We start from the raw sequence: 12,246 nt of genomic DNA, 5'->3' as shown, positions 1-12,246 counted from the left end.
ACACATGTAGTATCAAGCTAGTGCTTCATCCAATCTTTTATCGGCCTGAGGGGTCCTAATAGGGGACCACACCTGTACAATAAGTATGGATGAGTAGAAACTTCATATTTGATTTATACTCCAAATCACAACATAGGAAACACTGGCATGTCATTAACTATGACCATTTCCTGCACTGGCTGAGTCAGTCTATTTTTTCATTTTTGAGAATAATTGTGAGTTTCCTCTCGCGAAATGATTATGATGAATGATGGCCAGATCGCTAGACCCAACCCAGAGATGGATGGAAATGAAAACAAAAGTCAGGAATCTTCTTTAATTAGAAACCTCTCCTTGTATCAGTTCAATGCCAAGGTAATAGGATGATACTATGTCATTGAAATGTCTGATGTGCCTGGCAAGGTTAAGAAATTAAGATGATATATATATCCTCATTCCACAATCTCCAGGGATGATATTAGTCATAATTATATTGGTCATTTTCAGAGATTTACATGTAGGCTTACACATCACACTAACAAATCAAATATGATGTTGGGCTCTTGATAATATTTGTGAGGTGCAATTTCATCTCGACTTACCATTTCATTAATCCCTTCTGTTAGAGTAAAATCAGATCAAGAATGAGAAAAGATTTATGTAAGATAAACTTTAAACTAATTGGTTGCATCAGTTTGGGAAGAAAATATCTTTCCATGACAGTGCATGCCATGAAATAGAAAAAGGTCTTCAACTCGTAAATCACCTTACTTTGAATGATCACATATAACATATTAAATATTTAATGAAGAATGTATAGAAAATATTCAATGGGATTGAATTGAAATAAACTGTAGGAAGAAAAAAAAGGGAAATAAACAAGTGTTTAGAAAATGGGTCCCCATAAAAAAAGTCTGAAGGGCAAACATGGATGACATGAATGTCAATTTCATTTAGATCCACCCATCAGAGAAAATTTGTAAAGGAAGGACTGATGACAAATCTAAATCTTAGCATGTACTGTTTTTTGTTGGTTTCGATATTAGTAGCAAGGAAATGTGAATATCGAAACAATGTTCATGGATTAAGACTCAATTTATGTGTTTCATGTCATTCTGTCAGTTTGAAATACAGCCAAGAGTTTCTGATTTCTGAAAATATTTTGATGAAGATGAATTGAGTCTGACATGATGGTCATCTGTCTTCTCTCTATTTTTCAGACTTTGATTTCCTCCCTTTCACACCCTATCCACATGTTTTTCAATCCTAATTTGATTTGTATTTCCTAAAATATGAAATATATGCCAATGGCAAGGCCCAGCGGCAATGGCACAATTAAGAAAGACGTTTGTGAAGTGATAGATTATGTTAATGGAGAAGATTTTGCAACATTTCAATTTTCATAACATTATTTATCTGCATTTCAAATCAAATTCAAAGAGAGTGGATTAGCATAATTAATGAAATAGTTACATGTAGGCAATGTATATCTATATTTTTTTTTATCTGTTTGACATATTTGTACAGTATTCAATTGATTGTTTATTTTATTTCTTGAGAAGTCTATGCATGATGCAATCATGATTCTACTTTCATGTTTCTCTTTTGCAAAGATTATTTTTAAAAAGCACCTACTTTTCTTGATATTGGCAGGAAAATCAGATAACGTGTGGTTCACCCTGATCAGAAGATGGTCATTGAAACATTGAGAGTAGTTCAGAAGTTCTTTTTGAATGATTTTATTGAATTGGTGTGTTGATAGTCATTGATGCCATTTTTTTGTAGCTCTTTTTTCAAGTTGAAGGATTGATTGATGATGTTCTGAGCCTTTCTTGAGATATTAATGATATAAATCTTGATATAATAGGGAGTTTACAATGGTTAAATGAACTTATGATATCTGATTCCTTTGAAAATGTAATTGTTACCTCTTTTTTTACGAATCTCGTAATTTTTCATCCTGATTTAACTTGTTAGATCATGCTGAAGTTGTTTTTGCTCCTTTGTGCCTTCGTTTCTTTTAGATGATTTTTTTTTCAACCCAGTTTCATTTTATTCAGTTTGTTACTAGTTTTGAATAAATTGTATTACAAACAGATCCACATACATGTATTTTTATGATGTTAGTATAATGAATGTCAAAATGATACATGGTGATTGCATATTCAAAATGTTTCTCAAGTTTTTTGTGAAGAAGTAGTTCTGATCATCATTACAAAATGTATGTGGGTGATTGTGGCCTCTTTCAATTTTCAATATAAATAAGAAAAAAACGTTTAGTCACTCTTTCCCGTAAATGAAGTTGCAATTACTTAACCTCATTAACTCATTAACTTTTATTGCTGATTTGTTCAGATGGAAGTTTGATTGCAAACTCTGATTTCTACAGGTTTCATCCACATTCCACAACATTTTATATTTGTGACCAAAGAGACTTGACATCACAGTTCTTGTTTGCATTGCCAATGGGAGGGTGTCCGTAGCATTATAGTGTTCTCGACATTCAAAAGCTTGTAACTTTCTTATTGTTAATCCAATTTTTCTCAAAGTTTCGCTAATCTTATTCTTTAATGTCTATGTGTTTACCACAAGCTAATCTATTTCACATGTTTCATTCTCTTTTAATGTGTGTAAATGCTACATTTTGTTTGTTACATTTTGATCAAGCATTGTATGCTTTATAACACATTCTGCTTTTATTGCATAAGAGTATATGTGGTAAATGTTATTACATTTCATTTATTCTTGTGCAAACAGTACAGCTAAAATAAATTCACAAATTTTATATTGTCTTTTTTTTAATCTTCCAGAAACGAGGATAAACTATTCCTACAAAATGAAGACGACGGTATTCATAGCAGTGATGGTAGCCGGGATAGCCTACGCGGTGGGCGTCACCGTCTTATACGAGAGGTGCAACGAGAACAAGTGTGTCTCACGAGTCAGCAAGTGTCAGCTGACTGGGGCTTGCGGTTGCACGCTGGACAACTGCACTTGCTGCGTGAACTGTACTCTCTGTCTGGCAGAGCTGTGGGACGATTGCTGCTCCTGCGTCAGTAAGTTCTCGAGTTTAAATGTTTCCTTCTTCATATATTATAATTTCCAGGGAAATCTTTTTGTTCTTCTGATTCGCTGAAGCATATCCTGAATTGATTCTCATGACATTCAGGTCATTAAACATCTACCCACAACAGTTGTTCCATTGTATTCCCTGTACAAGACATGCAAAACCTCAATGTTAATCTGGTCCTCATGTACAGAAAGGCAAAGGAGAATACGATGGATACCAAATGACATCTCAAATGAAAGTGGGCATTCTAGTTTCTTTCAATACATTTGCAAATTCATATTTTTTCTATTGAAACTACCATGCCACATTTGCTCATTCATAGCTTTCTGTTGTGTTTTTTAAGTACATGCTTTGAAATTGATGAATGTAGCAGAATGCAATGGACTAGATGCCGGAATTCCTTCTGTCAAGATATGTGTATGATTAATGTATCTAATGTATTGTTTCCTGCGCCCCCCACATCTGCTCCCATTTATCTTTTTATTTGACATTCAATATGATTCATTCTGTCATGATTTAGATCCATATTTTGAACCTTGATGTTCAAGATTTGTGAATTGATTTTGTTTAATGTATTTCAGAAAGTTTTACAATTTTGCAGTTGCATTTTGCAACAAAATGTATGTGAAAGAAATGGATGATAGAAACCAGGGGCAGTATTCTAAACATTGTCTTTTCTCCATATTTTATCTTATCTCAGAGATATGACAAAATCGGTATTCTGGTGGATGTCATAACTTTTGTCACAAAAATTGTCATAAATTTTGTCTCTTCTCTATAGCGCGCAGCAAAAATACGCGGCTTTCAATGCGCGTAATCCTTTTATACAAGCAAAAGATATGACAAAAGTTATGACAGGGGGGTAGCAGTCATAAATTTTGTCATATCTTTTAGTACCAAATATCCCGATACCCTGCCGACTGAATGTCAAGCAAACAATTAAATTATTTTGATTAAGATTGTGGTATTAGTTTCTCTCATCTTCCATGACAATTTTCAAAATTATTTTTTCATGCTACAATTAGTTAGGCCCTACATATTGATTCCTCCCTTTTCTCGGTTTCCCTTACTTTTATACTTCTCCTCTAAAATTCTTCACAGCTCCCTGTCTCTCTTTGTAATTAAGCGCATCAATATACGCCTAGTTGCGCGATGCCAGCAACTGTTTTGGGGATACGCCCTACTTGCCACGGGGCTTTCCTATTGGCTAGAAGGGCTCCAACTGGGAACTAACGATGATTTTGATTCGTTTGCTTCCAAAAAGATGGGTGGGAACTTTGAGAGATATGACAGGGAAAAGACAATGTTCAGAATACCGATTTGTGACAATCATAGCGGTGTCACATCTCGGAGAGAAATGACAAAATTTATGACAAAAGTTATGACAGAGTTACAGAATACCACCCCAGGTTAGAGGAAGGTTCATTTCATAGCAAAATTACATGATTTGGTTTGAAGAAAATAGATCACTGGTTTATTTCAAAACAGAATATTCACAGTCACAGTCTGATCAATATAATTGACTTTTTTTCATAGTCCCCAATATTTCAAATTATTTTTACCCAGTGATTTTATTTCTAAAGTTATCTACAAATTTACATTCTTGAATTTGTTGAAATTATGGGACTTCAAAAGGAATGTGATAGGGAGCTAGAAAGAAGGAAAAGGAATGATTTCAAAATGATTTTTGCTGTGCTATCCCCCATTCCCACTTCAGCTTTTTTCAGTATCACTAAAAGTGCAGTGTTTTGTAGGATGGCAAAATATACATTTTTTCTTGGGAATGGGAATGAGGGCACCTGTTAAATCAAAAGGTCATCACAATAATTCAAAAATTGAGCTCCCAGGGGTGTCCTCAATATCTATTTTGTCACCTCCTTAGCCTTGTTCAAAGTTTCAAACAGCTAAAGCAAACCAGGGTCCCATTGCATAAAAGTTACTATAAAAGTAACTTTACTGTGGTATCTTTCATGGAATCCTTGATTTTGATTGGCTAATGATCAGTGTTACCATGGTAATTACCATTGGATGACAAAGTTACCATAATAGTAATTTTCATGCAACCGGACCCAGATCTGGGGTCCAATTCATATAGAACCTTATTACAGTAACAAATCTACAATTACAGTTAAAAGCTACTGAAATCCTTCAATATGATTGGCTGATAGTAAATTTGTTATTAGAAATATTGCATTTGTTTTTATAGCAAGTCTTTATGAAACAGAACCCTGGAATCCACCCACACGTGTTTGATAATGAATGCACATTACAGCTACCAGCCATCAAATATTACAAATCTTTGTCCACAGTTGTATTAACAAATTTTTCACATAAAAGCCCACGGTTGAGTCCATGGTTTACGCAGATTTCTTGTATAAATAATGCTTAATTTACCGCGTATATTAAAAAATGTCCAATGCTGATGCACGCTTTTGTCACAGTGCGCCAAATTGACGCCTGTTACCACGGTTAGATTCGCTAATACATGTATGTTCATGAGTACACTGTTTGAAGAGTTGACTCATGAATAAAATAGTGTGGATAACTACGGCAACAGGCGTCAATTTGGCGCACTGTGACAAAAACACGCATCAGCATTGGACATTTTTTATTATACGCGGTAAATTAAGCATAATTTATACAGGAAATCTGCATAAACCATGGACTCAATCGTGGGCTTTCAAAACCACCTGTGTGAATTCGGCCATTAAGAATTCAACATTTATTTGATGGATCTTATCTTTTTGGAGCCTGGTAATATTGTTTTCCTATTCAAGAGCTACTGTGGCACTTTTTGGGGGGATGGGGGGGGCTCTCTTAGCTCTTAGTCCGTTGACTAAAGAATGCTTCTGAGCTTGTTAATCTTTGTTTCACCATTAGTCCATTACCGTGTGTGAACAGCTCTCTACTGAACCTATTTGTGTTTCTTCTGAGTATTCATTGTTCATAAATCAAAAGGGGATGGAAAAACAGCCAGGATCATAATTCATCTTCATGAACACTCATAAAATATTATCCCAAATGGCTTTGAGAAAACCAACCAAAATAGGGTAATGTCATTTTACCCAAAACTGTTGAAGCTTTAAACCTCATTAAAAAATAAACCCTGTGATATATGAAATACAGCCAAAGTTACTGTATCAATTATTTATGATTCTCTGAATTGAAATGATCTTGTACAGACAAAAGAATAATAAAAGGTAACAAATGAAGTGTCTGTAAAATATATTTTTTGGATATTCATGAAAATATCAGTCTATGATTTACATATTTATTGATTTACATATGTATTTGTATTATCACCCCCCCTCCAGATATGTGCAAACCACGCAACATGTCCGCAACGGATATGGCTAGCTACAGTACCATTCACGACCTCCGGGTGGATTCTGGTATGGCGGATATCCTTTTTAACGCCCTCACCGAGCACGACAAGCCACACCCTGATGCTCATTGGACGGTGGAGAGGGTTACGCCCCAGGAGGAGGGAGTGATCTTACCAGGCCTCGCAGGACCCGACAATAGTGGTTCGTATCTAGATGTCAAATTAACAATACCTTACTTTGTTTTTGAAGAAGCAAGCATTTGAGCAATCACTTTCGTCAGATGAAATGCAATGTCATTTGTTCACGAATTCATGCAGGTCATTTGTTTTTTCCTCACTTTATTTCAGAGTAGATCTGAAGTTCATACTGATTGTCAGAAATTTTTTTTGAATAGTTACAATTTTGGTAAAAAGATCAACTTGTTTACAAGAGCGACCATATGTTTTTTATTTTATTTGATGAGCAGCCTACCATTCTTTAATGGGCTGCAAAATCAACAAGCAAACTTTTAATCCTTGTCAATCCATTTCATGTTTTACAGAATCAAGAGATAACTCACCGGTGGAATCATCACCGAGCACCAAGCCTGCGACATCAACAGCCGCATCAGCCAACGAAACCATCGTGCCCATGGACACCTGTACAGTAGCTTATATCAACATTTGCCTCGGACTTAAGAAGTGTGAAGACGCTTGCGAACACATGGGGGCGGCAAAATATAGATGGTTTCACACGGGGTGCTGTGAGTGTGTCGGAAGCACGTGCCTCAGCTACGGCAAGAAAAAAGCTCTTTGTAGGGATTGTCCCAATGATTAAAAACTGCCATCAATGTACTTTAGATCTTGGGAAAGATGTGGATTCCATGCCGAGTTGAATGAACATTGAACAAAGGAAAAGATGATTTTGTTTTCTTTTTCACTATTGTGTTAACAAGCATTGTGTATTCATATAAAATGGTAATGCAGTGATTTACTGAGGAAAATGACATGCAAGTGACCTTATTCAGTTTATATCAAACAATATATTTGGGGCAAGAATTGGAAGTGACTCTTAAAATTAATATCAAGATCTTAACTTTGAGAATGACCGAAGACACTTAACTAATTTTACCTTTAAAAAAACCCAAACATTTCTTATTTGATGATGTAGTACACACTTGTAAATAAGATGATTCCCATGTGTGTTGTATGTAGCAAAGTAAATCAAAATTGAACCAAAGGGGAACAAATATATATCTGTTAAACTTCTCTTTCTAATTGCAAAATATGGTTAAATCACACTTATGCTGTTCTTGACACAATTCATTTTAGATAAACTTGCATTCAACAATATACCCATTGAATTTTGGACGTTGGCTTTCAATAAGAATTTCTTTTTGATATCTTCTACTTAGTGCAAGGGGTATTTTTAATGACCAATATTCACTTTCTTCCTATTTTATGAGGGTTTTTTTTTTACAATCTATTTAAGATATTTTAACTCCTATTTTGTACATATGTGATATATTTATTAGAAATTGTCTAGAATGTACAGTTTAATAACTAATAATGTGAAAAATTAAAGAAGTTTGGGGTAAACTTAATGTAATATTGTGTGGAGAAAGCTTATGGTGCTTTTGCCCCAAATATTTTTTTATGTCAATGACTTTGTCTCAAACAGATGATTTTTTAACAATTACCTTTTAAGGATGTTTTTAGCATCATGTTCCATTCATTTACAAGTAATATGTTTGGAAAACGTTTTTGTGAGAAAAGTGAGGAAATCATGTAATTCAGTATTAGTTATGATATTGATTCAAAACAAAGGCTTTCATCAAGTGTATTTTAAACCAAGATATTTTTCTTGATATTTTATGAAATTTTCTGTTTTGGTAAAAGAAAATTGAAAGAAAAGGGGAGAAACCATTATTATTATTTTTTTACAAATTAACAACTCAAATCACCTTTAGGGGTCTTATTTGAGATGCTAAAATAGGGAATATGTCTTGAAAAAATACTAGAGATTTTTCCCTTATAGTCATGTTATTGCCTCAAATAATATGAAATGTCACATGAAGGATAAATTATGCTTGTAAAGCCATTACAACTCACATTTCTTGGTAAATTATTTTTTAAAATTCAATGTTCATTATGATTTCAATAATTCAGTATTGGCATAACAGCTCAAGGAAGGGGGTATCACAACCTGAAATTATTAAACAAGTATGATTATTACAATAACATTATTTTCACATTCTTTATTTTAATAAAAAGGACACTCATGATAACTGTTAACAAAACAAATGTACATGTAATAAGTTGAATGATTGTGACCAACAGGGTTTATAAAACTTTCATTTGATATACTCTACCCTCAATAAAGAATATGATTTGAAAATAGATTAGATGTTCACCTCTGGTAAAAGAAAAAAAGGTGCTGCTTGCTAAGTTTTGATTAATGAAAGGATCTTTTACCAACCCTTTCACGTACCCAGGTTAATGGTTTTGAATCCTCATGATAGAGACTCACAACAAAATTATTTTTTGCAATAGTTTAGACCAAGGCATTTTAATTATTAGTTTGGTATTGATGTAACCATCTTAGTATTATTCAGCTCAATATTGGTCGATAGCATTAAGTGACCTTGCAAATTTTCCACCATGACATCATGCTTCTGTAAAGTCTGAACAAATTTTTTTTCTAAAACTGTAGGGATATATGGTATCTTTTGTATAACACTCGTGGCTGATAATATTTTTAAGAAGGAAATAATGTTTTGTTGAAACGTTTCCTACAAAAGTATTGGAATTATTGTTTCCCAGCATTTCTGAGAGCATTATGTTGTAAGCTTAGTCACCAAGCAGGTGTATACTATGTAGGTGTGTAGTTCAAGCTTATCTAATTGGACAATTTATGAAGGAAGCGCCTGTTGGCTCAGGCCAGTCAGTTGTCGCTCAAAATTCAACGATGGCCGCATTTTGGGCTGGTTATTGTCTCTACTTATGACAAGTCTAGGTCTGATAAACTAAACAGTATGTTAGTTAGTCAAACCATTCATGATGATAAAGGGGTTTTCATTGTTTTTATTGTATAATATTACATTTATGTCAAGGAAATTACACATGTTTTTTATTTATTTTAGTTTTCAAGGGGAAGTTTTGTACTCAAGGTCTGAAGAATTGAAAGGCTGAAATCGTTTTATCATGTATCGAAACTGCTGAATATTGACTGTCGAGTGTGATCTTGTCCATATTTCTTACAATACAAATCTGTATGACCAGATGTATAGTAACAGGAAAGTTTGTGTTTGTTTTGAAATTACTCTTTGTGTGATTCATAACTCTTGGGCATGAAATCAAAATCAAAGTTAGTTATAATGTTCAGCAGAGACTGCTATTACCAGTTAATTTTTTTAGTTTGAAAATGCCCAACAATCATGAACAAAACAAGTCGATTTTACAAGAGCTATTGATGCATTTGTTGATGGCTGTTTATTTCTAAAGGATGCCTTTTGAATAGCACAGTTGGACTCTTGAACAGAAAGACTGGTCTCTTTTTAAATTACCAATCTCTAGAAAAGTGAAGATTTTAACCACAAAGGGAAGTAACTTCATTAAAATTGCACCTGTGGTTTATTGTTTGCTGCCCATTTTTGGTACTGCTTTTGTTGAAAATGTCTGGTCAAATTAAGATTGCTTTAGATTAGATACATATCACTGTTTCTTTGTTTACACACTTCATTGCATGCATTCGGATATTGCCCTTTTTGTTATAAACAGAGTTCCTCAGTTCTACACATTCAGATTTCACCCAGTCAAGTCTATGAACTATTTGCAGCTTAATTTGATAACATTTTATTCCTCAAATTGGCAACATTGATATTTTCCTTTCATTGCTACATTTTCCTTATAAATTTCATTTATTATAATGAAATGGAGATAGATAGAGAATGCCTACAAGTTAAAAATGTGTGAAATCATTGATTTTGACGTGGTTTAAATCCCATCGCCAATTTAGGGATTTTAGTGATCATTTTCATTCAGAATTTTGTTACCTTAGTTTGAGTTGAAAATAATGATGCATTAGAAATGGGCCCAGTGTATTCTTCTGATGTATTCTACATGTTTTTTAAAGGTTGTGCATTTAACTCTTTGGGCCAAACTACTAAATGTGGTTAATATTTCTGAACTGCAGACTTTAGTGTTCCACATAAAGAAAAAATTATATACCCCCGGTATCGGAAGTAACTCGACATACACAAAATGCATTTCAGGAATTGTCACCCTTGCTCAATGCACTTGGAGCCAAAATGGGGAACGACAACGACGAGGGCAGATGTTGAATGCATTTAGACCAATTTATAAGGCTTATTGACATACCTGCGTGGAACACTCGTTTCCTTTTCAACAACCGATCCTCTGTGCACGAAACCTCGTGAATGAATTTGGATGACAATCAAGTCCGGGTTGGCAGACTCACCCTAGCCAAACCACAGCAATATTACCCCCTACCCTCCACTGTCAATGCTCCACCTACCCTTGTTTGTTTTGAATTTTTATGGCGAGATATATTATTTTTTTAATAACTTTCAATATTGGGGTTTCTTTTTAAGAACACTGAAGCAATAACTTTTCTAACACAAATTTTGTATTTACTCATTTTAATCTCTTGTTTCATTGGGGAGGCTATTTATGCAAACCATTAATGTTCCTGAATATTTTGTTACACATATTTATATTTATTCATTAATCCTAGAAAATTCCTGGAAATTGCCTTAGTTCCAAATAGATGTGCTTCTATAGGATTGATTTTTTCCCATTTCTTCTCTTTTTAAAGCTTTATGCTGCTACAAATCTTCATAAAAAATATCTTTTTAGTCATATACATTTAGGATGATTAATACCATTGTGACTTGATAATCAAGGATTCATGTTTCTTTAACTACGAGTCATATCTCTGTGTGTGGCATTTCTTATAAAGTTTTCATAAAGTTCATTTTGATTGGCAATGTTGGCAATATTATTAGTGTTTTAGATGAGCAACAGATCAATGTGTCATGTGCCAGCGAAGAAATGCTACAAAGTACGTTGGTGATTTGTCACACACTGAAATTGTATGAAAATGACTCCCCGTGGTGTAAGACATGCCTATCTGGTTAGTACATGTATCTTTGCAATAATACTGTTATCGAAACTCATGGTCATATGAGAAATATTGAGGTTGTGCATGCATTCCCATGTGACATAGATATTGAGTTGTCACTAACTCATCCCAACTTGACATCCACTCTTATGGTAGTAAGTAGTCAGGCAATATTATTTTGATGCTTTGAAAAAAATATGTCGTTTTGATGAATAACATTAGAAGGATGGGGCCTTACCAATGTAAAATTATTTGTATGAAATTATTAAATTATCCATAAATATTTGCTGTATAAGCCAGTTCGTAGTTCCTTTCTGCGCATGATCAAAAGATTCTACGCATGATCAGAAGAAGGTCATTTGTTCTAAAGTGACATGGTGCTTTAAAATCTAATGAGATAAGCACCAACTTTGATGTCTTGATTATTCATATATTCTTTTGAATTGTCGTTTTCATTTACATCCACAAAAAACAACAATGCTTCCACGAACGACTGGTATTTCACAGTTTGTCAAGTACATTGTGCAACATGCTAAGATATGCATTCAAAGTAGGAATGCAACAAATACCTTCCTTAAGTGTTCATTGGTGTGCTATTCTAGTCACCTGGTCTATTCAATTTCTTTATCCTGCTATGTAAGGCAAGCTTACGTAATATCTTGCTTTGAAATCTGCCTATCATGATGAAAGCAATGAAAGGTCATTTGACCAAAATTGCCCATGAAGTAACTACGAACTGGTCTATTCATG

At 34.0% G+C, this 12,246-nt stretch overlaps 1 protein-coding gene across 1 annotated transcript in view; it reads left to right on the top strand.

Moving 5' to 3' along the window:
- The window catches only part of LOC121407600 (twisted gastrulation protein homolog 1-A-like), a 33,387-nt gene extending 21,709 nt beyond the window's left edge, over positions 1–11,678 (top strand). The window contains exons 2-4 of the mRNA XM_041598749.1: positions 2,790–3,035; positions 6,364–6,576; positions 6,917–11,678. Coding sequence (XP_041454683.1) covers positions 2,816–3,035; positions 6,364–6,576; positions 6,917–7,191 — 708 coding nt within the window. The 5' untranslated portion in view covers positions 2,790–2,815 and the 3' untranslated portion in view covers positions 7,192–11,678. The remainder of the gene's footprint in view (positions 1–2,789; positions 3,036–6,363; positions 6,577–6,916) is intronic.
- The last annotated feature ends 568 nt before the right edge of the window (positions 11,679–12,246 follow it).

Source organism: Lytechinus variegatus, chromosome 2, assembly GCF_018143015.1.
Source record: "Lytechinus variegatus isolate NC3 chromosome 2, Lvar_3.0, whole genome shotgun sequence".
Classification (NCBI taxonomy): domain Eukaryota; kingdom Metazoa; phylum Echinodermata; class Echinoidea; order Temnopleuroida; family Toxopneustidae; genus Lytechinus; species Lytechinus variegatus.
This window is presented reverse-complemented; position numbering and strand designations above follow the sequence as displayed.